This window comes from Catharus ustulatus, chromosome 24, assembly GCF_009819885.2.
Source record: "Catharus ustulatus isolate bCatUst1 chromosome 24, bCatUst1.pri.v2, whole genome shotgun sequence".
In the NCBI taxonomy this organism is placed as follows: domain Eukaryota; kingdom Metazoa; phylum Chordata; class Aves; order Passeriformes; family Turdidae; genus Catharus; species Catharus ustulatus.
The window spans coordinates 5,269,218-5,295,838 of NC_046244.1; the positions used below are offsets into that span (position 1 = coordinate 5,269,218).

The 26,621-nt window shown below is 44.9% G+C and overlaps 1 protein-coding gene across 2 annotated transcripts in view; it reads right to left on the minus strand.

The window, feature by feature from the left end:
* PRDM16 (PR/SET domain 16) overlaps positions 1-26,621 on the minus strand; it is a 308,495-nt gene that overhangs the window by 193,242 nt on the left and 88,632 nt on the right. For both annotated transcript variants that reach the window (XM_033079706.1, XM_033079708.2), the window contains exon 2: positions 4,513-4,862. In XM_033079706.1, coding sequence (XP_032935597.1) covers positions 4,513-4,862 — 350 coding nt within the window. The remainder of the gene's footprint in view (positions 1-4,512; positions 4,863-26,621) is intronic.

The window sequence follows — 26,621 nt, forward strand, 5'->3', positions numbered from 1 at the left end:
GGCAGGATTTATCTGCATTTATCACATCTGATTTATTTCTGTGAGATGAGCATGAATCACTCGCTGCCATCCCGTGTCCAAAAAGCCCTTGAATGATAGGTGTGGTTTAATTCAAAGAATATTTTTTCAAACATATCCCACAAAGCAAAGCTGGAGGCAGATAGGAGGCTGTGCTGCAGATAAGGCAGGACACGTGTCCCAGCCATCAGCTCCCCTCTGAAAGGAAAAACACCTACAATAAAGATAATTACACATCCTTTCTCAAGGTATGGCAGTAAAACACAGCATTCTCCATTCCCATGGATGTTCTGGGCTGTGAATGAGTGAAGATGAAAGTTTTAGAGAGTGGAGCAAGGAGTTCAGATGGAAACAGGGCTGGCCCTGCCTCCAAAAACAAACTGAATTTCTTGAGGACTTCAAGGTACAACTCACTGCTCTGTTTCATTTTCATTTTCACAAATCTGCCCTTACTGGACTTTGAAAAGAGAAAGATCCATTCTCACATCAAAGCCCTCCAGAGCACATTTTCCAACCCCCAAAATGCTGTTTAATTTTGGTTTTTAATGCAGAAATCAGAAAGAACAGACATTAATTATGAAGCATGGCGTGTATGACAACAAAATCAGAGTTTTCTAGCAGAACTGAGATGGTGCTGAGGAATGGCCACTGTGCAGCCAATTCCACTCCCAGTGAACTCCCAGTTTAGTCAAAGCCTGACAATAAATTTCCTGTGATGAGGGCAAGTGCCAAAGGCACTGTTTAAACTAAGGAGCTGATGATTCCTTAAAACAAACACAAAACCAGGTTTTCAGAGTTTGGGGAGTGAGGTGTGCACAAAAGTGGGATTATCAAGATTATCAGCCACAGGAAATGACCTGAGAAATATGAATAGAGAAGTGGGTGGGTGTGAAGAACAGAAGAAAATTCCTAATATGAGAGGCAGCTCAAATGGAATAATTCTAATTGGCCATAACAAGGAGTTGTGTGGAAGTTTACGCCAGCATTCAACCCACTGACAAAACTACAAATTCCAGAGAAATACTGACCAAAAAACCAATGCTAAACTGCAGAAGGAACATTCTTTATGATCCTACAAATCTTTGATTTGTTGGACTTATGACCACTGAAAGAAAGAGCACATGGAAGCAAAAGCCAACAAAAAAAATTCCTCCCCTTTCTCTTTTTTTCACTCATTTCCCATTTCCTGCCTGCTCAATTTTACAAGCAGAGGATGCAAACCCATCCCAAGTTGCCAATTCCTAATTTGCTATCAGGTAGAGCTGCCTAGAACATCTCAGGGCTTTTCCAACCTTCCATCCCAAGCACCCAGCAGAGTTTATTCCGTGAATTCCTGCCCAGCACACGAAGGGATTAGTGGATGTTGCTCCCCAGTGAAATCCTGAATGAAAACAGGTCCCTGAAATGTCCTTAAATGCTGTGGGAAATGGAAAATTCAAGAAGTACAGTAATTTCACAATTATAAGCCGCACATTCCAATCCAGAGTGTGATCAAAGGTGTCTGTTCTGTCACCATCTGTTGAGGGTGGGGCAGTGATCCTGATCTCCGTGGGAGATATTCTGCTAATGGGCATCCATTGAAACCAGCTGGGGCAGTGTTCTTTATTTCCAAAGGAGATATCTCCTGTTCATGGCCATGTTTTATAAACCAGCTGGGGCATTGTTCTTTATCTTTTCACAACCCATCCTTCCTCCAGCCAGTCATTTTCTGCTCATGGCCATTGAGTCCCACTGTGGCACTGATAAAATTACTGCATCCCATTGGGAGTTGCTCCAGCCAGGGGGAAGAGCCCAACATTTCTTACCAAGATAAAAACAGAGGTTTTGGGACACTAAGGGAGCCCCTTTCTCCACTGGACTCCAGAGGAAAACCGGATTTCTCCACATCACCACTGGAGCTGCGGAGGGAAACTGCACCTTGTACAGGAGCACTGCTCCAGCTGAGCCACATCTGTCACTGCAGGAGGATGCAGCCACCATGGGATGGGACTGCTGCCAACACCCTGCCTGACTGACGGGTGTCAGGTTGTACTCTGACTGTGTCAGGGTTTGGGGTTTGTTCTTTGTAGTGCTGTATTTCTATTTTAATTTCCCTAGTAAAGAACTGTTATTCCTAATTCCCATATCTTTGCCTGAGAGCCCCTTGATTTCAAAATTATAATAATTTGGAGGGAGGGGGTTTACATTCTCCATTTCAAAGAGAAGCTCCTGCCTTTCTCAGCAGACAACTGTCCTCCAAACTAAAACAGCAACTTTTCCTTCTTTGTCCATATATCAGCCACACCTGATTATAAGCCGCACTTTGGGTTCAGACCAAAATTTTAGTCAAAATGGTGCAGCTTATAATCATGAAATTACTGTACCTGCAAGGAGGAGCAGAGGGGGTTTGAGGACACCTTGGGGGAGGACAAAGCCCTTCCTTAGAGGTGTGGAATGTCCCTGCCCCAGCAGGGGACAGAGCCACGCTGCTGGAATGGGACAAGTGCCCCAGAGAGGAAAAGTTAAGTTTGCTCAATCACACTACAAAAAGAAATTGTATCACAAAGTCAACGGGAATTGATAAATGCAGCTCCTATCAGAGCAGTGGGGATGTGAGGAACCTTTCTGGAAATCATGAGTGTAAATACCAACTTTTATCAGAATTATGAAACGCAAGGACAACGTTTTGCCAAGGTCAGAGAAAAAAGGGTTTGCACTGTTCCAGTTCTGCCAGCCAGTGAGGATTGCACTTTGTTCCTAAAAATCAGCCTTTAAACAGAATAAAGCAAAAATATAAATTGAAACAACAAAGCCACCTATCAATGATTGGGTCAGAAAAAGAGGATTCATCTTTCACATTGCAGCCTACAAATAATTAATAGGGCGTATTCCTAGAGGAAAATTATCCTTATTTTCAGAGGCACTTGGAAGTGATCAATACCTTCCCCAGGAATCTTCAGCTCGTCACACCTACAGCCCCCCTGAACCAGACCATCTATTGCCAGTAAAACAAAAGGGATTTTTCCAACTCCCTCCCCTTTCGATGCTCATACAGCAATACTTATCAAATATTCTGCAATGATATTCACAATAGAAGCCAACACCAAGAGGAATTTCTGAGGAATGTCATTGGAGGGGAGAGAGGGGATCAAAACTCAGCTGAATTCCCCTCTTTTCCCTGCACCAGGATAGAAGGAAAAGGAAACTCTCCACTCAATCATTCAACCAAACTCTGATTTTAGCTCTTCAGACACTTCCTACTGCAGAGCAACAAAACACAATTGAGTTTCATTCTCAAAACACGAGGTTTTTGCTGTTTCCTGCACTTCAGACGCATTGTAAAAGTAAACAAAACACAAACATCTGGACCTGCTTCTCTGGGCTTCACTGGGTCTCACTGCTCACTGATTTTTGACTTCACAATCAAGAGTGCAAATATAATCAGGGACAATTTAAACTGTTAGTGCTTCAGCCTGGTTTTTCTGACCTGTGTTTCTAAGAAAACAAGGTTCTGTCACTGCACTGGTGCCTTTTCCTGGGAAAACCTCCCAGCTCCAGCCCTCAGCTGCTTCCCACCCTGCAAATCCTGGTGGTGAAAAAGGGAAAAGTCACTGTTTCACCCAGGGAAAAATGAGGGAAAATTCAGCTCCCACTTTTTGGGATAGACCTCACCAATCCTACAGCAAAATCCCAACAGGAAACCTCTCTGCCCCCAGTGCCCCAGACACAAAGAGCCAGCAGCTCCCATGGCAGCAGGGGGTGGAATATTGGGGTGGGCACTGGGGCTAGAAAGAAGGAATTATATATTTGATAATGACACTGGGATAGGAGTGTGAGCACAGAGCAGAAATCCCAGGAAACACTTCACTGTTAATTAATATTTCAGGATAATTATGGATCTAGGTATTCTCTAATCAAGAATATAGGAGCAGAAGAATGTGAGATGATTTCTGGGACGAGCCCAGAAAAGCAGGGAGAAAGATAAGATGGGAGCTGTGGGACAGAGCTGGGTTTTGTTCAGCTCTTGGGGAAAAATTGACTTTCACATCTCTCCATCTTTGCTGCAGCACAAGAACTCGAGAACACAGGGGCTGTTAATGGGTACATGCTATTTTCCCCTGCCCAGTTATTAATGCCTGCACTGCTGACACGGGCTGGGAGTCAAAGGTAACACCCCCAACCACCAAACATGATGCGATTAATCCCATTCCCTCCACGCGACAACTCCCGAACACAATTTGGGAATGACAAGCACTTGATGGAGTGACCCGACATCATTCAAAACCAGACTCCAAAACGGTGCTCCAGCAGTTTTTGTGGGCCAGCAAGCGAACTTCAAAGGGATTTCTGCTGATTTTTTAAATCCTTCAGGTAATGGGGGTGGAAAGTTACTCAGGGAAACACGGCATCAGCAAAGTCACCACCTCTGTCCCCAGGCCACCAGGCTCAGTCCAGCTCCACAAACACTTGGCAGAGAAGACAAAGGAATGTGGTGCCCACATTCCACACGCTTACCTCCCATCCAAAGTTTGTTTCCTTTAATGTGCTCCTCTGCACTGCCATATAGGGTCCAAATCTTTCCCCAACTTCAATCTTCTTTTTGGCCCAAATCCCTAGCCCTGCCCCTGGGATCGAAGATTCTCTGAGTTCAAAATCTGGTGGGATTGGAATGTCATCAGGAATGTAGACGGGAGCTTCATAGGGTGAGCCCTCCTTGGGAGTGAAGTCCTCACTGGTGGGGAAGGGTGACGGAGGTCCCACAGGGATGGGGGACATTATACTGTCCTCAGTTTCCTCCTCTGCGCTCTCTCCAGCAAGGAGATCGGGGTCGGTCTCGTACATATTATTTACAATCTCGCTGTCACCTAAAAGGGGAAACAGCAGAACAAAACACACTGAGACACTCGCGTGAACATTGGTTAATCTCTGCCTGGGGTAAGGTTTGGCACGTTTCTAAAGGATAAAAACCTCCCTGGAGGGGCTGAGGGGAGGGCACTGATATGGGGTGCTCAGAAATGGGGCTGATGTGCTCTGTGGGATCAGGGCTCCTGTGCTGTTTGCACTTTTGGAAAGAGGGAAGAAAATAGAAGAGGTGGTTGAGGTTCCCTTTAACCACTCCTTGCTCTAATTGGCTCAGTGTATTTTGTAAAATGGGGGAAAAAAAGCCCCAGAAATAAATTTGGGGGAAATCCAAGTTTGGTGAGAAGTGTTTGCCTGGAGTTTGGGGTTCCTGCTCTGTGTGCCCACAGCAGCAGCTGTGGCTGGGAGCTCCCAGCTCACAGAGCATCCCTGCTCTGCATCACCAAATCCTGGAGTGCTTGGGGTTGGAAGGGACCTTAAATCCACCCAGTGCCACCCCTGCCATGGCAGGGACACCTCCCACTGTCCCAGGCTGCTCCCAGCCCCATCCAGCCTGGCCTTGGACATTCCAGGGATGGGGCAGCCACAGCTGCCCTGGGCACTCCCCACCCTCACAGGGAACAATTCCTTGCTAATCTCTAACCCAGCCCTACTCTCTGTCAGTTTGAAGCCTTGTCCTCCAGTGAAAACCCTGGACACACAGAGGGCAATAAAGTTTGGGGATTTTTCCAAGGGAAATCAATTTCTAAGCAAGGCCATTCATGTAATGAAAACTGAGCTTTCTCATCCAAAAAGCAAAAAAGGGTGGTGGTGGGCGAACAAAACATGAAAGGGGGGAAAGAAAAACACAATTTGTCACCCAGCAGAAGTAGCTGGGGTATTTTGGGAGCAGGTTTGCCCTGTCTCCACGAGGCAGCAGGGGCGTGCTGCAGCTCCCACCACGATAACAAACCCAACAACCGCCGCTTTGTGGGCGCTCCCGCGGGGCACCGCTAATGCCTGACCCCTGATGTCACCAGGGGGGAGCAGCACCCCACCAAAATCACTCTTTTCACTGGCTCCCAGCTAGCTGCCATCAGGGAAGAATAGCTGGAAAAGCACGGCTCGACTTGAGGTATTTATAATTCATCTCTGCGCTAACCTCAGAATGCACCTTCTGTCTGCAAGACACATCTCCCCCTCTATTTCTCTCTTTTTTTTTTTTTTAATGCCTAATAAAGATTTTCCTGAGTTCATGCCTAAGAAACCTGGTGGCAGGCTCGACTAAAGAGGAGGATTTTGATTCCTCTGCCAACATTTTTTCGCTCCAGCTTTTGGAGAACAGGGAGCTGCCTGCTGCAGCTGACATGGGTTTCCTCTGCTAGAAAGTGCAGCCCTCCCTACTCAAACATGTCACCAGAACCAAGCTTTCATGAACATGAGATACTCCATCATCCTGAAAATATTTGTGGTTGCAGTAAATGTTTTCTCACCCAGTATTAGCAAGTCAAATTATTTTCTGCTCTATGATTAGCCTCTTTTGCACTTAAGGAACAGGAATTCCAACTGAGTTGAAGAGCAAAACTGAGTTTATTGGAGCACGACCTGTGAAAATTTCCAGAGGGTACAAGCAAAGTACAAAGATACCTTACAGAACACTGTTAATTTAATTTCTTCTGTGGGATAACCAGGGCAGTTCTGATTAAATTTTAATTAACAGTGAAGCTGATCGTTCATCTGAGTGACCTCTTATTTCATCATCAAAAGATAGATAAATGTGTATTTTCAGTTGTTAAATCACCAGGGAGTGTCAACAGGCACGAAATGACAATGAAACAACAATTTCAGGTCACGATAGGTGTGACACCAGAGTTTCCAGGTGGCATCTGTGGGAGCAGAACCCCAGCCAGGCAGGTGTGGGAACGTTGGGTTCCTCAGCACAGCCCAGCACTGAGATCAACAAATTATACCCAGCACTGATTAACAGCCAGGGAAAATCCGAGCTGTGCCCAAACCTGGCCCTTTTCTGTGGATTTCACAGAATCCCAGAATCTCTGAGACCTCCAGGATCACCAAATCCAAGCTGGGACTGATGCCCACCTCATCTCCAGTCCTTCCTTGGACACCTCCAGGGATGGTGACACCAGCACCTCCCTGGGCAGTTCCAATCCCTGAGCACCCTTTCCATGGGGAAATTCCTGCTGGTGTCCAGCCTGAGGCCATTCCCTCTGCTCCTGTCCCTGTTCCCTGCAGCAGAACCCAATCCCACCTGGCTGCACCCTCCTGTGTGAAAAAAAGGTTCCCCTTGAGTCTCTTTTTCTCCAGGCTGAGCCCCACAGATGAGGGAGCTGATCTTGTCCTGGGGTTCTGTTTATTCCAGGGATTTAGGGCAAATCTGACAGCTGGGGTTCAGCTTTGATTATTCCACAGAATTTTCCAGATTGTCCCCACTGAGCCACTCCTCACCTGCAGGGCTCCTCTCAGCTTCCCCCCAGGTATCCCACAACTGGTTAAGTTTAAAAAATACATTTAAAAAAAAATTTAAAAAGCAGAGAACATCTCATTTTCCAGGAACAACCCCCAGTTCTCCTGAGCTCCATCCCAACCCAGCTGGAGAGCCAGACGTGGTGACAACAGTGACAACCACGCTGTCCCACATCTGCCCCCCTGGAATGTCTGCCTGGGTGACAAGCAGCACAGAAATACAACTTGACCTTATTGTTATTGTCATGAAACTAAAATTAGTCCCCCCCAAAGCTCTGCACAGTGAAACGAGTCGATAAAAAGGCTCATTGAAAGGTTGTTTCCACAGATAATCAGATATGGGCTGAAAATCTGTGTGACATCAATGAGGGGCTGGCAACAATGGGAGGGATGGTTTAGTTGGTGGTAAGAGACCTCATGAATAATCTGTTTAGCAGCTGCAATGAAAGGAAAAGCAAAGCTGATGTTAAAGGAAATGGCGGTAGGTGAAATAATGTGTTTGGTTTTGGGGTGGGTTTGTTGTATTTGGCTTTTAATGTGTTTGTTATTATTTTTATTGTCATTATTCCTGTTTTAATTATTGTTGTTGTTGTTAGATATCTAATTCTGCTGTGGAAATACCCAATTATCTGAAATGGCTGAGCGTTTTTTACACTCACAGACTGCAAAGAGCTGCTTTGACTTCTTCTCTGGGAATATTTAAAGAACATCCCAAGTACTAATTTCTATTGGGCAGGCAGTGCTTGATCAGCAGCACAGTTTGAGTTTCACTGACCTGGATAATTCAACATTTGTGTGAAACCCAGGTATTTGTGTTTTCTAAGCAAGGAGGAGAATGACTGAACTCACACTTTGCCTCAGACCCAAAGGCAATATCCAAGCAGAAGAGTAGAAAATACAAATATTCACAGAGGACTTTGTAGCTAAGAATGGCACCACACAGGCACAGACCAACAGGTGCTTTTCCCTTAGGGATTAACTGGGTGCTGGAAGGGTTTTTCCATCATTATCCAAACTTTGTGGCTCATTCCTAGCCCTGAGTTTAAAATCACACGTGAGTATTCAAACCTCATTGTTGTGTAGAACTGTTTGTGAATTGTAACATCTAATAATAATAATATAAATTATTATCAGGAAAATATTCATTAGGCCTGGGATTTGTTTCCATTTTCTGGCTCTGCAGGAAGAGCAGTGGGGTGACCTCAAACATCTTTTCCAGCCCAAAGAGGAACATCACCACCACCTTCACCCTCCATGGATGTCCTGAGGTTCCTGCTCTGCATGATTTTCCTTCAGAAACATTCCCCAGGGAAGAAAACAAACCAATCAAACCCAACCAAACAATCCCTGATATAATGGCTGCTGAGGAAGAAGGTGGGCAATATTTGAGCAATATCTTGAGGGGTATTGAGCAATCTGCTCTAGTGGGAGCTGCTCATGGCAGTGGGGCTGGAACTGGGTCATTTTAAGGTCACTCCAACCCAAGGCATTCTCTGATTCCATGATTCTTTACTTCACACAAAATCACCTACATTTCTAGCTCTGGGGTGATGGGATTCTGTCTCCATTTCTGGGGACTCAGACCAAAAATAAAGTCATTTTTCTGACCCTCTGTAGGCCAGAGGAGCTGGACCAGATCAGCAAAACACATCCCTGCTCAACAAAAAAGGAAATATTCCCATTAAGGATGTGCTAAATTACTGCTGCCAGGGTTCATCACCTCGGGGTGTTGTGCTGCTCACCTCACCTCAATTCAGGTGGATTCTGAGCAATCCTGCCCTCCACCCTGCCTTAATCCATCAGGAATTCTGCAGGAGCCCATCCCTGCCAGCAGGCACAGCCCAGAGCTTGCCAGACACGACCCTGAAGCACCAAGGAGCTCGGAAAGCCCAAGGAGCACCCACCCCAAAGAGCCTCCAGTACAGAATGATCCCAGTGGTCAGATTGCCACCTGATGGCCACAGCTGAACTACAATAGGAAATCCCAAATCCAGCCCCTGCTCTGCTGCATCTGCCTGGCAGGACCAGCCCAAAAATTCATCTGTGGTGGGAACTGTTGGTGTCAGTGAGCTCTGGATGCAGTCCTGGCATTCCCGAGCACTGTGAGCCTCTAAATCCCACCTGAAATGAGAAGAAATGAGAATTCTCCCTAAACTTTCACCCCCCTCATGGATTCACACCTTCCTTCCCAGCCTCTTCTCCCTGCTGGGTGCAAACCTGAACCTGCAGGCAGGGAAATGCCTGAATTCCCAGGGGGATCTCACGCTTTTCCTTAGCCTTGTGTGATGAGGAAAATCTGCTTCTGTGGGTTGGAATGTGCAACACCCTCTCTGGAAGTTTGTGTGAAATACTTCTGCCAGAAAAGCTGCAAATTAGTGGCAAAATGTTATCAGAGGAATTATTCCTCTTCCATTAAGGATGGGGCTGAAGCATTAAATGCTTCAAGGTCATACAAAAAATGGCTTTTCCTCCATCTATGGATGATATTAATGAGAATGCTGTGAGGAAAGGACAATAAACAATCAGTTATTTCAGATTCTCAAGCCCATCACCCAATTTCTTCATCCCATTCATTGCAAGAACTTTTCTCCTCCATCCAAGCTCTGCTGGGATCTACAACATTTGCTGGTGGATCTGAAGTCAAAGAGAATTCCAAACCCCCTGGGACCAGATCCTCAGAGGATGCTCTGACAGCTTTCCCTCTACTGCCAGAGTGAGAGGAAATTTTGCTTTAAATGACCATTGAGAAATGTCTTTTTATGTCTTCTGTTCCCTCACAAAACCCCTTCATTTTCACAAATTTAACAGTTGAAAAAAAGCTTGGGCAATAAATATCCAGGCAGGGAAGTGGCCACGAGTGGGAAGTGGTTTTTCCCCCACGCCACAGTGCCAAGGGAATGTCACAGGGGCTGTTTTTACCTTTGAGAAATGTGCTGCTCACACAAACCTTTATTTAATTTTCCACTTCATTGGGCACTTCTGCTACAACTTGCTGTGGTTTTGCCAACTTTCCTGAACATATCTAGAGATACCCAGCTTGGAATTCCAGTATTCTTCCCTTTGGATTCCTCCTGAATCTTGTGCCTGTAACTCCACAGGACACTGACACACCAAGCACTCAGATTATTTCTCAGTGGAATAATCCTTTACCATCCTGAGATCATACCCAGAGCTTCTCACAGCTCTCTGAGAACACCCAAAATGCTACAAGTAAAAGGAATTAGGGATGATCAAAATGGCTGTGGGTAAGATCTGGTCTTCCCTATTCCCTGGTCAAGCTGGAAGGGTGGCACAGTTGTGACAGGACGAGTCACAGGTCACTAGCTTTGTCCAGCTGACAAGTTAAATTCTGCTAAATGGGAAAATTCAGACCCTGCCCACCCCAAATCATTGAATGCTCAGCCAGATCTGAGCTGATCCCACACCAAACCCACCAGCCCAGTCCAGCAGGAGCCCAAACTCCACTCTCAGCTCATTTCCCTTAAAACACCAATTCTGTTTCTCTTCCACTCTGCAAAGCACAGAATTTTGGGAATGTTTGAGAAGCAGGAAGATGCTGATGGGGTAAGCAGGATTCTGGAGGTGAGTGCTCAGGAACCCATCCCTGAGGGATCCAGCTGCTCCAAACTCTGCTGGCCAAGCTCCCTGAACCCCCAGTCCCAAAATTCTTCCTTTTGCCAGGCTGCACATGGAAATTTTTATTTATAGCTGTCACTGAAATGAAATCTGAAGGAGCCACAAGTTTTAGCACATCCCTGTGTGATATTCCAGACAGGAGCAAGCTCTGAGCATTTCCAGCACAGGAACCTGCCCCAGGTACTGCTGAGTCTGGCTCTGCCCAAATTTTTGCAGCTGGGATTTAAGGACAAAATACACAGAACTTCCCTGGGTCTGGCTGGTGCAGAACTGCTGCAGAACACATTAAAAACCCAATTTTCTGCCGAAAAATACTCAGAATTGCAGAGACAGCGAGGGATGAGGCAGGAGGAGGAGGCAGGATGAGTGGAAAGAAAGGACTCCCATAAAAATCAAACCCTTGCAAACACAGCCCCTTTCCCCTGCTTACTCTGTATATTCATTTTTCAAGTTTCACATTTCTGCCCTGCTTTGTCTTAGCTGGAACTGCACCTCTCGAAGCAGCTTCAAGTCCTTTTATTAAAAAGAAACAGAAAGCAGATCTGAAAGGAGCAGTGAGAGCAGACGAGGACTGAGCAGAGTTAATCGGGTGCATTTTTCAATAAACATTCTAAAAGCAGTTGCTGCAGAACTTGGCTGTGAGCAGAACAGGTATTAAGGATTTCAAGTGCCTTTGGTTTTAAGCAAAAAAAAAAAAAAAATTTAAGTGTTTTCTTTTATTAAGGGATTTCTGCTGGCAGAAATGAAGAATAAAGCTCGAAACAGTATTTCAGTGTGTTCCTTAATACCCATTTTCCTCTAGTAAAACCAGCAGGGAAAGTGTCCAAATTACTCTGCTCTAAATGCCAGTATTATATTTCCAGTAAAAGTCTGGTTCAACCAAGCATCAAAAATATTTCCACATAAGATCCTTTTAGAATCAAACTCTGCAGAGAATGTTGTTGTTGTTCTTTGTTGTCCGTAACTTCGCTTCACCTGATCTCCCCAAATCCACAATTTTGTTTCATATTTGAATTCAAACTGACATTTTTACAATTTGTGCTACGTCCAAATATTGATTTGATCCATACTTGGGTGCAGTAGATAAAGTTGGTTCTTTTAAGAAAAACTAAACAAAATAAAACAAAACCAAAAAAAGCTCTGCTATCTTATTATTAAAGGCACTGGAAAAACTATCAGCATTTGGGATTTCTGTCTCTGAACTATTTACAAGATAAAAGCTCCAGTGAAGTGTCACAAGATAAGCACAGTGTATTACCAGAGTGCTAACAAACATTTGGGGAGAATCTACAGAAATAACACAACAGCAAAAAAAAAAAATTCAGGGAAGGCAGAGAAGGAAAGCCTGGAGAAAAGCTCCACTCGGTGCAGAAAAATCGTCACTGCTTTGCAGTGCTTTGCTTATTTTTGCTCCAAAATCCCTCCCCTTTAAAAATCTATAGAAACGCTCCAGCCCCGCGGAAAACGCAGCAAAGTGGAACTTGGGAAACGACCGCCAGAGAAAATTCTCTGCTGGGAGAAACGCTCCCTAGCTCGAATAAATAAAGAAATGCACTCTCCAAAAAACGAACAGCCCGTGCTGGAGATTTCTCTCGGTGCTGGATGTCAGACCATGGAGCGAGAATAAAGCGTTTGAGGCTCCAAAAGGAGCCCTGGCCATTGGAATTCGCGGCCCTGCCAAGCGCAGCCTTTGGGGCTGTTGTCACCGTCTCATTGTCATTCTGCTCACTGTGGCTTCCCCAGGGTCCCGAACAGGAGTCCTGGCATTATTAACACGGCAGATTAATAGCAGCACGGAGAGGCATTTTCACAAACACGCCAAATATTAATATTAATCGATAACAATTTCCAGTTCCTGACGGGAGTTGGCGCAAACGTTGCTGGAGGAGAGGAGGGAGGGCAGGGAGGAGAAGGGGATGGTGCCCGTGGAGTGGGGAATGAAAGGGGAGCAGTGAATCAATGCAGGACACAGGACGGAGCCGTGAGGTGGGTGTCAAAAGCAGGGCTCTATTTTCACAGGAACACACAGGCACACATTTTAATGCCACCAAGATAAGTTGGGTTTGCCTTGCCACGGCCAAAAAAAAAAAAGAAATTGCGGGGAAGCTCGCTGGTTTTATATCAGGGAAGGAACAGCAGAGCTCTGCAAAAATGGGGGGAAAATTTCCTGCATCCTATTTTTGCCCTCCTGAGGGAGGCTGTGCTCTCCAAACTGTATTTTCCTCAACACTCAGAACACCACACAGATATTTTTAAAATTCAGATCTGTCCACATTTACCAGATTTCTATGTCTGCATTTCAAGCTCTTTTCTACTACCACCCCTCCATTTTAAAGCCAAAAAATCCGTAAAACTTTTTTCCATCTTTTCCAGTGGATCAGGTCTATTTTTTTTTAATTCAGTCTTTGGAAGTCTTTCTCATTATTTCACACACTCTTTAATTACAAACAGCACAAGTAGAACGCACAGGGATGTTGCCAAAGAGTTTCCCAAATGCTCCAACTCACGATATCAGTGAAACCAAATCCAGCTCAAGACCTTTTAGCACAGACCCCACTGGGTCACTGAGCCGAGTCCTCCCCGAGCTTTGGACAAACAAATGACTTTTTCACTCAAACACACATTTTTGCAGCAGCCTCAAAGTTCAGTTGGGCTCAGGAATGTTTGTCCCAGAGCTGGAAGTGAAGATCTGGGTGAAAACCCCTCCTGGCACAGAGGGGGCTGCCCGAGCTCTGCCCCACAGGGACACAAAAAGAGCTCACACTCGCTGCAGCTTTCATCTTTGGGCTGGTTTCCTCCACAAGGACAAAGCTCCTCGGACTAAATCTGGGCTGGGAGCAAAGGATTGTGCCCAAAAATCAGCTGGAAATGCCTCTCCCACTCCTTGTGGGTTCACTCCCAAAGCCCATGGGATGCTGGGGGGTTTTACAGCCAGCCCCTGACTCATTTTGGGATTCCTTTTGGGATTTATTTTATGTTTCCATACATCCCAACCTGCCTAAAGCCCACCAAGCCACAAAATATTTGTTTCTTCAGTGTCCTGGGCATTTTTTGGCACCTCACTGACCACATTGTCACAGCAGGAATTACCAGGTGATTTTTCCTACCAGGAATGGGCCAGAAACTGATGCTGCTGCTCTGGGAAGGGCAAAACATTGTGACAAGCAGGGACAATGTCAGCAACTGAACCTCAAACTCGGTGTCTGGGACACATTTCTGACTGCACCCATCCAGTTGTGTCCATCCAGCCAATCCACATCTCACCTGTCACATCTGGGCCATGTAAATAAGGAAAATTCAGAGGTCTACCAAGTATTTCCCACCACTGGGCTAAGGAGTCAGGTTCCTGATATTTTGGAACCAGAATTAAACTCCTTTCCTTGGCCAAACTCCTTTCCTCTGGCTACCAGCGTCCTGATGATTGCAGAAATGTTTAATTACTATGAAAAATGGAATTTTAAAGGGCAAGTGATGACAGCAAGAAACAACTGGTGGTGTTAATACTGTTCTGTGCAGAGATCTCTCCATTTCTCCTGTCCTCATCCCAGTTTCAATAAATGTTTGCACTGGGAGCACCTCCACAGAGCTGCTGTTTGGGGCACTTTTCTCCTGGCCACTCAAGTGCTCTTTTCTCTCTAAGAACAAGAAGCTGACAAAGAACTGAGCGTGTGTTTAATCCTCCTGCTTTCCCCACTGCACTCTATTTACAGCTCACTCCTGACAGAGAAAGCGCTCCCAGAGTTTGTCTGCAAAATGTAGGACAGGAGAGATGGGAGGTTCAACAAATGGCAGTGGGATGTGACACTCCATAAAATCCTTCCCCAGCACTGTGAGCAAACTCTGTTACAGCTGGGATTCCTGGGAATCCTCTCCAAAGGAACTTTGCCCGATTCCAGAGAACTCCACAGTTGTTTTAGAGCGACTCGTGTCACAGCCACACCACAACATCCTCCTGCCTTAGCCTGACAGATCCATTCACCTTCATTTTAATCTGATTTCTGGATCAGTCAGAACCTGGGAAGGTTCAGAGGGTTTGGGGCTGTCCCAGGGCACTCCCCACACCCAGGCAGAGCTTCTCCACCCCGCTTCCCTCTCCTCCTTCCAAACCAACCCTGGGTGTTGCACCCACCACCTGGCCCTACTTAAAGCCACTACAATATTCTAAAAGGGATTATTTATACTAAAAACACTCCTGGGACTACTGTATTTGTATTTCAGGGCTGCTGCATCCCCTATTTCCTCACTGCTCTAATATGGCCCGAGGCAGAGCGGCTGAAATGACTTGTGATGCCACTGTAATTTTTATCAAGGCTTGTTCCTGGTAAAAAGCCTCTTTGTTTCAAAGAAATGTGATTTGGCCTTTTTCCTCCTCTGCTCTATTCCTTGGTTAATATACCACTTCCACTCGCCCTGGGGCTAAGAAAGGTATTCCATGGAATTGGTCAAATCTCACTGTTTTTCTTCTAAATCACAACTGGCTTTTTTTCCTCGACCCTTGCTAAGCACTATCTAAGCTGACAGTCTGAACTTGAGATTTTATTTGTGCCTTAACTCTTCAGCTCCTGGGTCTGGAGCAGTCACATGGTTAAAGAGATGCATCAAACTGCTCTGGCAAAGGAGGGATTAAGGGCAAGGCAGGAGGAGCAGCTCTGGCTCGTGTTATTTATTATACAAGACAAATTTGTCCATCTCTATAAAAGTGTTTTCAGCCAGGTGTTCATTAATTATAAATCTGAACACACCAATGACTTATGTGAAAGTCCACGAAGTTGAAATTTGGAGCTTTCAAAGCCTTTTCCAAAAATAAAAAAGGCTCTTCGTTTCTTATCTCCCAGAAAGAATTTGGTTTTAAACACAGTAACGCTTAACCCAGATTTGGGATTGCCTAATCAAGTTTTAATTTAGTCTGTCTCAGTGACAAATAGGGTGGATTTTCCTATGAAATATATGCCAAGTGTTCAAGTACACTCATAAAATATCCCTGGAAAGCAGAAGCTGCAGCAGGAGCTGTTTGTTGACCTGCATTTATAAAACACCCACAGCCTCTAATAAAGTGAATAATTGTAAGTGAGGAAAGCCAGTATTTTTTATACATCTCTAAACTTGTCCTGTTTGTGTCCCTACCACACAGAGCTGAGAGCATCAGGGAAGAGCACTTCACCTCAACAAAAAAAAATATATCAATATCCAAAATACTGTTACAGGAAATGGGAATTAACACCCTAATAGGATCTTCAGCAATTAATACAAATCAACACCTTGCCTTAGTGTTTAGTCAGAGATTATCACCCTCCCAATTAGCTGACAATTAATAATCCTTTATGCAGGAAGTTTTCACTGTTGTTCAGAGATTGAAACACATTTCTAAACTTTGCTAGCCATAAAATGATACCCATAAAAAGTGGATTAAAATCACCAAGATGACATCTGGCTTTATGAATCATCAGCAGGTATATTTACATTAAAATTAAATGCACACAGGAAAATTAGTTAATTGAAGGAAACACAACCCAAAAATATGCAAGTCTCTCTCTCCCAAGACAGCACCTACACCCAGCTGTGAAAAGTGAGGCATTTTTAAATAACACCAATATTTCTCCTTGTGTTCACCAAGATAGTCTCTGTCAGAGAACTCTGCAGAATTCCAGCATTCCCAAAAAAAAAAAAAGCTGCAGAATCTCTCTGTGCTGGCTGCAACAGGAACCTGGGCACTTCAAAATTCCCCCCAGCAGTGCACTGAGTTTTTATTTGTTTGTTTGTTTGTTTGTTTGTCTAAAGCTTCCCTGTGCTTTCCTTCTCTAATCCCTCTGTTTTTCTGCTCCCTCCACAGCCAGATCCATGGAAACTCAGAGAACCTTAAAGGTCCCTTGCAGGTCAAGTGTTATTTTTCTTCATATACCTGACTTTAACTGGTGGAATTGCTTGAAGATTTCCCTCACGAGTTTGATAAAACAAACAAGGCCTCAGAGCAGGGTTGTTTAACTCTTGTTTTCGACTCAATAGCAGAATTTTCATCAGTCAGGCTGGCAAGAGTATGAAAACTACACCTAAGGCAAGGCAGGAGCTGATCCAAGCTCCCTGAGAGGAGTTCATCCATCTGCAGGGTCCCAAAACCCAGCCCCAAAGGACTCAGCAGTGTTCCCACATTCTCCTGGAATTCTGGGCTGCACCCCAATCCTGAGAGAGTCACCTGCTGCAGGGATTGCACTTCAAAAATCACCTCACTGGCAGGACCCAGCGCTTCTCATCAGCACAAAAATCCTCAGAAAATCAACGCAATCCTCAGAAAACCAACCCAAATTCTGCTGTGATTACCTGTGAGCCAGAGCTCACTAATTAACAGTAATAAAGAACCAGTTTGGGATGGAGAATCCCCAAATCCTGCTGACTTTTTCAGGGGTGCTGCCTCTGCCGTGCCAGTCCTTCCTCTCCCACTTGATCTCGAATCCCACCAGACCAACCTCTCCCACAGGACCAACCCCTGATTGGGCTCTCTGTTGACAATTTTCTGAATCCTGGTGCAGCTGCAGGCTGGGAATTGACGGAAAGGCAGAACCAGCCAGCACTGGGCAAAGCTCAGAGGTGGCTTTGCCAAAGTTCTGTGCCCGAGAGCAGCCAGGGCATCCTTGAAAGAATGAAGGCAGGGATCCACCACCTCCTAATATTAAATATTCATCTTTTCTCCTCTTTGTTTTCTGTCTCCTCTCCCTCCCGAGGCAAACACAGCCCCAAACTTTCAGTGCATCCGAGCAAACCCCTCTGGAGCACAAACAAAAGCCCCAGCACCCCTTGCCACATCCCATCACCGCCGTAATAAAGATGTTTATACTTTTAACCACCGAATAAAGCGCTCTAATTCCGCTGAGCTTGTCCCCTCCACTCCACTCCCTTCACTCCACGGCTTCATTTAGCAGGCCGGCGGTAAAAAAAATTCATTAATTTTTATTAACAGGGAGAGCCATTTGTTCCCTGTGACAATATTTGACTTGTCGAAATGATTTTCACCTCTGCCATGAGGTGCGCGCTCCCCACATACATCACCCGATTACTCCGGGAGCGGCCAGAGTTGCAGTCATTAGCCAGTGAATTAACGACAATCCACAGCGCTATTAATCACGCTGACAAAAGCGTGAGCTCGCTGCTGACCCGAGCACGGCTCTGGGACACGAGCACAGGCAAGGAGAGCACAGCCACGGGGCTGGGGAAGAAAGGAATTTTTTGTCGTGTTGCGGTTTTTTGGTCAGGTTTTTTTTTTTGGTGTTTTTTTGTTTTTGTCTCGCGCGCTCTCTCGCTAAGCTGCTGAGGCAGGGAGGAAAGGAGAGAGGAGAGAAATGAGGGAGGGATGGTGGAGTGGAAGGTGAAGCTGTGGTGTGCAAGGTGAGGGTCCTGACATCCCTCCTGCAACTTCCAAGTAGGAATTCGATCTTAAATCCGCAGTGCTTTACCAGGAGCTATTTGGGAAATTCTTGGAAGCATGGTTGGTTTGGTTAAAGCTTGTTCCTCAAGGCCTCTCCTCTCTCTCCCTGCAAATTTCAGCTATCACAGGTTGGAAAAAGCCATCGAGTCCGAGATGTGCACAATCCCCACCTCATTACCAGCCCAGAGCCCTGGGTGCCACATCCAGAAATTCCTTGGACACCTCCAGGGATGGGGATTCCAACCCTCCCTGGGCAGCTCCTGCCAATCCCTGAGCACTTTTCCATGGGGAAATCTCTCCTGATGTCCTCCTGACCCTCCCCTGGCATGGCCGAGACCGTTTCCTCCCATCCTGAAGGGAACCACATTTCACAGGGAACCAACTGGATCCTCCCATCCTACCTCCAAATTATTGATCCCTGAGAGCTGCTGGCTTCCAGATCCCAGAGCTTTGGCCACTCATACCTGGGAGGACTTTGAAAGAAGCTATCAGTGAACATGGCAAGGAGCCCTCATTTCTTTCCTGGAAGGTGGCTTCTAATTTCAAGTTTCTGAACACTGCACAATGTTTAGAAAAGAACACCCCAAACCCAAACACTGCAATCCTTAGAAAACAGAATTTTTCCCAGTGGCACAGGTTTCATCTCTTCAAGACAGTGCTGCAGCAATCCAGGACAATAAATACATGGATATAACTGCAAGTTTTAAACTCAGAAGTGGTCAGAAACAGCTGAGAAGGGGAATCTGGAGGAATGTGATCCCATACGAACGCACAAGGAAGGGGAACTCACACGAGCTCTGGAAGAACAGGGCAAAGAATTAATCTTTGCAGTGGTTTGAATGTTCCTGCTGTACTGGACAATCCGTGGCAAGGAAAGCACATTCCTGCAGCCTTGCCCTGTCCCATCAGTCCCCAACTCCCACCACAGCAGTTCCAACAGTGGGACCATTCAGCGTTGGGAAGATGATAAAACCATGGTGAGAATTCCAAAAATCTCCTTCAAAACTTTTAACTGCTGTCTTGGTATTTTTTTTTTCCCATTCATGACCTAATAAGGGATTTAAGGGCAAATTTTCAAAAGTGCTCAGTGGATTCTTCCTCCCAGTTCTGCAAACACACAGAGCCAAGTGCTGTGAGAGATGGTCATTCTCTCTGCAAACCCAAATGTGTTTTCTCCAAGAAAAATCTCTTAAAAATCAAATCAGAGATAAAGAACCCATCACAGATTTAAGGAAATTAATTTTAAAAAAGAGAACTTTCTGGAACAACTTCCAATAACCCTCTTGTGACATAGCCCTGTTTTTTGGGATGTTTTTGGGTATATTTTATTATGCCTGCATTGCAGCCCAGCATCTCCTGATCAATTCTCTGCACTCTCCATTCCCTCAGTCACTTTCTCCTCTCCAAACCCCTTTCCTAAAAGAGCTGCTACTCCCCAGGTCGATGCTGTTCCGCTCTTACCACACAGAATAATTCTAGAACCTGTTTCTTGTTACTCACTTTCACCGGTTTAATTCTCCTTTTGCAGCGAGGAATGTCGTAAGGAAAGCCGGGCTCGGAAATCCATGATTTCCTGCCAGTTAATTCATTTCAGCAAAACAGGAGGCAAGGTGATATTGCTGTTTAATGTTGCAGCCCCTCTGCAGCACTCCCCGGGGGCTCTAAGGGATCCCATGTGCTCCCTGCACCACTGCCAGCACCGAGAACCACCTTGGCCCAATTTAGGCTCTCCCACCCCCGAGCCATTTGGTCCCATTTGCAACTTTTGCGAATTTAAACATCAAAGCAGGAACAAGAACCAGTGGAGGTGCAAACCACGGGTCCTGCAGTTCTGGCAGGGGTTCCTGTGGCCTCACACACGACTCCCTTTCATTTGAGAGCTCGGGTTGGGTGCAAAAGTAGATTTAATGTTAAAAAGCAGAGCTCTGCTTAAAATGTGTGCCTGTCTGGAGGCGCAGAATGGTTTGGGTTGGGAGGGGATCTTCAATTAGTGGCACCACATATTAGTGGTTAAACTTCTCTTTTCTTCTGCCTGCACTCAGAGTCAGGATTGAAGAATGAGAGACAGAATTTTCATGTTTGGACTCAGTTGTTTATTAATTCTTATCTATAGCACAGTGAGTTCTGCAGCACTTCTAGCTAACAAGCTAAAAACGAGAAAATGTCGGTGTATCTTCCTAAAGTCTTTTAAGGCTTAACTATTCAATTAAAAACTAACATCTGTATTATTTATACATTTGACCCAATGACCAAACACCTGTGACCTGCACTGTGGGATTTTCTATCCAACCAAAACTACCCAAAACCAAGGAGAAGAAGGAGCAAGAAGGAAGAAGAACCAACACCCAAGAACCTCCATCTTGTCCCATACCTATCACTGTATTCTAAACCCCCAAATTCCAAACCCTTCACCATGTGAAAGCACACACTTCTATTCAAACTGCACACCATGACTCCAACTCCATCACCCAAATTTGGAAGCACTTTTGAGGGTCAGTACCAGAAAGCACAGAAAGTTTAAAACTCTAAGGCTTCAGGGTTCCAACAATCCTCATTCCACCTCCCATCATCCCAGGCTGCTCCAAGCCCTGTCCAACCTGGCCTGGAACAATTCCAGAATGGGGGTAGCTCTTTGGATGAGTTGTGCCTGTGTGTGTCACCCAGCCTGGCCAGCTTTGGGGTAACTGCAAAGTCAGGGCTCCCCAGGGCAGCCTCACATCCCTGTGGAATCAATCCCTCCCTCCCAGCCATTCCCTGACACACAGAGAGCACAATGGGAAGAGAAGAGGAGTCTTATTCAGAGAGGAGATGGGGAAAGAACCCTCAGCTTTACTACAGCCCTACCCCATGAGTATCCCCAACTTCCTCAGGGATTCCACACTGAGCTTCCTGATCTCCTCATCACTCACAGGAGGGAGATTATTGATTAGAATAATGCAATAAAGTGAATTTTCCCATTTAATTGGTGGTTCCCACTCCATTCCAGTTTGTTTTCACCCACAGCTCCACTCTCCACTGTTAATTATGGATATTTTCACTGCAACTTGATAGCTAAATCCAGAAGGATTTTGGTGCAAAATCCATACAACTGCTTCATTCCTGGTGGGATCTCCACACACAGATCTACAACATCTCCTCCTCCTGGGTTACTCCTGGAAATATTTGTGCTGGGTCGTACACCAGGATAAAATAATCCACATTCCAGCCAGGCCAGTATCACACCGAAATCCAAGGTTTTCTGTTCCCCCCAGCTCAGCCTTGCCAGGCCACAGCACGCAGCAGTCAGCTGCAGCCCAACCAGCCATTTCTCTGCCTTTGAAGCTATTATTAAGAAAAATATTTAAGATAAAAATATTTTTACATTTTGCTTCTGCTGGCCAGCGATTGTCCCGCAGTCTGAAATATTAACTGCTGGCGAGTGGGACTTCAAGGTTTCTTTTAGAGAGGGAAAATTCTTATGCTGTCAACCAGGTGGCTGAAAGGCTGCTGCTTTTCATTTTTGATTTTTCAGGAAACAATGCAGATGCACTGAAAGGGCAGCACTCAAAATTATCATTTTATTTTAATTTAGAGTTAAATTCTGCTCCTGTCAACTGTTACCCAGGGAAGCTGTAGCTGCCCCATTCCTGTCCAAGTGTCCAAGTGGAGCAATCTGGTTTATTCTCTTTTTGAGGTAATGCTTTAAAAATTACTTTCCTTAAATCAGGGATGGGTTCTTTATCTCTGTTTTGATTTTTAAGAAATTTTGCTTTGAGAACACAAATATCTGCCTTTCAAAAGGAGAATGAGCATCTTTTATTTGCCTGGATCCAGAATCTGAAGCTTCACTGCTTCTTATATCCAGTAGGAAAAGAAAAAGCTGAATTACTTTTAAAATAAATAAATAAAACCAAAACTAAGACAAGCCTCTCTCCCTGCAAAGAAACAAAAAAAACCCTCTCACAACTTTTCCAACCCAATTCCTGAACATGATCCTTGTTATTGTGGAACATGATTTTTTAAAGAAAAAAATAAAAAAGAAAAAATAAAACAAAACAAAAAAAATCCCCAAAAAAACAAACAGGCAAAAAAATTAAGAGCTCAGTGAATGTTAAATGACAGGCTTTGTTCAACATTTTCAATTAACTGAAAATAATAATAATTTTTTTTTAATTAGATCATTCAAATCACAGTGGAATCTGTTTTGCTACATCTGGGACATCTTAGTCCTTTTGTGCTTACTCTTTTCTGGTATAAAAATCAGGTCAGTTCAGGTCAGAGCTCAATTTTTCAGCTTTTCTGAAATAAAACACTACAAAAAATATTCAAGTCTGGCCATTCTCACAATTTTCCATTTTCTGGTGGAAGCTGCTTTCCAAATCCTACCTCCAGTGTTTTTTTCTTCTTTTAGAAAACAATTATCTGTTTAAAAAACACCCAACTCTAGTTCAACCTGGACAGAGCTGCCAATTTACCACTAATATCATAATTTTTTTTTTAATTTTAAGATGCTTAAAAGCATTTCTAAAAATATGGACAGCAAAGAGGATGAATCTGAGCTGGACATCCCAATTTTCCACACCAAACAGGGCTTCCCTTACTTGGTGAACACGAATTGGGGACCCAGAGCTGAGAAAAAAAAAAGGAAGATCTGGCACTGAGGGTTTTTTCCGTGCCACTTTCTGGCTGCTTTATTCCTTCTTGTGAAATGCCTGCTGAACGAAAACATCCCCTGGCTCACAGACTTTTCAACTTAGGGTCTTCAGCCCCACATATTTTTCATATTACTCATATTCCCCTGCTTGAGTTAAACTCAAACAGGCCTGGAACAACTTCATTAACATAAAACCACATGATAATGGGAAACAGAGCCTTTTAATGGTTTATTTTCTTATTATCTTGTGATATATTTCATCTTCTCCCCCTTCTCCGAGTGCTACTACATTCTGGTTTCACTCTGCTGCCTGGGCCTGGCAGGGATTGAGCACCCAACACTGGATTCTGGAAATTCAGGAATTTTTAAGCTCTCGGGATCAGTTTGGTACTGATCATAAAAGTTGCAGTAACAGTTTTTTAAAAGCCTTTATTTATTTCAAATTAATATTTTAGATGCTCTGTTCTACCCTGAATACCCCTGAAATCACACTTCATCTAAGGGGAAAAAAAAATTTGTTTTACCCTCAAAATTTGGTAAGAATTCCTAGGCTGGCATGCTCAGGGAATATGGCAAGGGAAGTTCTTTTGCAATACCACATTTTCTTTTTGTCACAAGACCACAGTTTCAAAATTTAGGAGTTGCAACATTTTTTAGGAAGGTTAAGGAAATCAGAAATTGCATCTGGTTCAGGGTGACTCTTCTAAACGATTTCAGACATTCTTGTAATAATGAATAAATAAATCTTTACAGGATTTCTACTTATAGTTGCTTTATTTCCCTGCCTTTTAAAACATGTCTTAAAAAGCTTTCCCAGCAGTTTAAATGCTAAAGAATTGCCACAACCTCCTCACTATTTTGTCCACATTAGGTTAAACCCTAATTAATCAAAAACTTCCAGGTAAGTGTATTATGTCTGACTGTAAAGTCCATTACTTGGTATTTACTCTGTATTTACTCTGCTGCTTGAGAGGCTCAGGAGCAGCCTTAGACTGGTCCCTAAAAAAGGAATGGCAATTCCTGGGATTCACATTCTATCATAGCTCCAAGTGGAATAAATGGGAGATGGAAATCAGTGAGATATATTAGCACCACCCCATATTTTTCATTCCCCTCTGTCTCTGCCTCCCGAAGAATATTGGTGATGAATTTGCAAATGGCTCTGGCTGATGACAGAGTTTTTTTAACCTTCATTATTTATCCCCCCCACTGCACACCTCCATGGGGGATTACAGTGACAAATGCAGGAATAAAAGGCAAAGACAATATTGCAGTGTAAATCTCCTTTTACGCATTATTAATTTAAAGAAATCCATTATCCCATCGGGCTCGGAGGGAGGACAAGAGCTGGTAGAGGCAGCTGGGGGTCACCTGGAGACAGAGCCCCGCTGCCACCGCCACCAGGGATGCTCAGTTCCCTTGGAAAATGGGATATTCTTGCCTTTTCTCCCTCTCTTTGCTTTGGTGTGGCAGAGGAAGGAGGTGGCTGAGTCCTGGTGACACAGAGGTGGCACCAGAGTGACAATGTGGGTTATTAATGGGAAAAACCACTCATCAAGGCTGAGAGAAGGATGGACCCTCCTTTGCCAGCATGTTTGGCGGAGCTGTGAGGAGAAGAGTGTTTGGGGATGGGAGAGGAAGGAGGGAGGGATTAGCACTGCTTGGAGAAGGTTTTTCTCTGCTGTGGGCCCCTAATTCACCATGACCTGGACAAGGGCCCACACTTGTGTCGTGTGGGCCACCCACAAGCTCTTAGGTAGCACAGCTCCTGATCCTGGCCTGCTCCAAGCCTTCCATGTGTCCTTTCTCCAAAGAGATAAAGGAACAAAACCCTGCTCCTTCTCCCCTGTTTGCCCGGAGACAGGGATTAAATCCTGGGCTGGTCCTACAGCACAGGCCTAAGGCAGGCCCAGCCCAGGCCTAAGGCACGCTTGGCCCAGACCTAAGGCAGGCTCGGCCCAGGCCTAAGGCAGGTTCGGCCCAGGCCTAAGGCAGGCTCGGCCCAGGCCTAAGGCAGGCCTGGCCCAGGCCTAAGGCAGGCTCGGCCCACGCTTAAGGTAGGCCCAGCCCAGGCCTAAGGCAGGCCCAGCCCAGGCCTAAAGCAGGCTCAGCCCGGGCCTAAGGCAGGCCCAGCCCAGGCCGCCTCTCCTCAGCGTCAGAGGGGAGGAAACGCTGCTCCTATCGAGAGGAAGGAAAGAGGAAAACAGATGGAAAGTGCTCAGAACTGGAACAAGTGCCTCTCAAACAATACAACAAGTCCCTTCCACTCCAAAATAACAGAGGCCCTTCTGTGGAAATCTAAATACAATCAGGGCATCGACAACAAAGATAAGGGGGAAATAATTCTGTGAACCTGGAGCCGGGGCCTGTTTGGTGAGAGCCGCCAAGTGCAGGCCCTGTCCCCATCCAGGCTAAGCCAGGCTTTGATTTCACTTGATTTATTTATTGTTTAAACCTTGTAACAAAAGCCTTGGGACTAAAACAGCCCCAGCTTGCACCCACCAGCCCCCCATGTCTTTGTGCTGTGATTCCCTGATTATTTCATCTCCTCAGCAAACCTACGCTGGTTTTGTGCTTTTTTCTGAGGAAATCTACAGTGCTCTGATTAAGCTCAGTCCTAAAATGTCCTAGGGTCCTGTCTCTGTGTGCTTAAAGGATAAGGTGAGACTAAGGATGGTCAGCACTCTATAAAATATATATGCACACACTGTACATATATATATAAAAATAAAAACATCCCATCTGAGTATACAACAGTTCTGCTTCTGCTCCTGATGATGCAACTCAATTGAATCCAAATAAATACATAAAAGGAGGAAAAAGATGAAATTTCTCAAAACCCTAATAAGGGCTAAATTCTCTTTTGATAACCTTGCACACTCAGGACTGTTGGTAACTTCCCCCAGTCATGAATGTTTGAAAGAACTTTTAGGAAAATAGTTACTTTAGATTGTTTTTTACATTCTGAAGTACAAGAAATCCCATCCCTTCATAGCTGGAAATAAATTATTATCAAAGATACTGTTTTAAGCTTTCAATTCTAATTTAGGTGTCTCAGCATTTGCTTCCCAATGGAAACACCAGAAAGGAAATGTCTGTGTGGAATGTGGGCACTTGCAGCTTTCTGAAAAATTGGGTTTCTTTAAGATGTCCAGTATTGGAAACTTAAGCTCTCCAGTTCCCTTTCAAAATGTAGACTATGGTTCATTGATTTCTTCCCTTCTGAACTGAGGGACTCAGTCAAGGGGCTTGAAAATAAGATACTTAATAGTAATTTTAAACCCCCTAATTTGTTTACCCTCCCCCATGCTCCCTATACCTTCACAATAAATCCTTTGAAAAACTGGAAATGCTTTAGTGAAAAGACTGATGGGAAACGTTAAAAAATATCAGGCGAGCAACATCAAGTTATCTCTGTTATTGTAGGCCCAACGTGTTTCCTGCCTTTTTTCCCTTTCAGTCTCCCTCCAGTGGAGCCTGGGCCGTGTCCCATCCCTCGTGCTGGGGTTCCCTGGGGGAAAAATCTCCTCCTGCAGCAGCACCTCCACCTGTGCAGAGCCCAGGCAGCTCCCAGCACAGCTTGGGAAGAGTTTATCCCAGCAAAATCCAAACCCA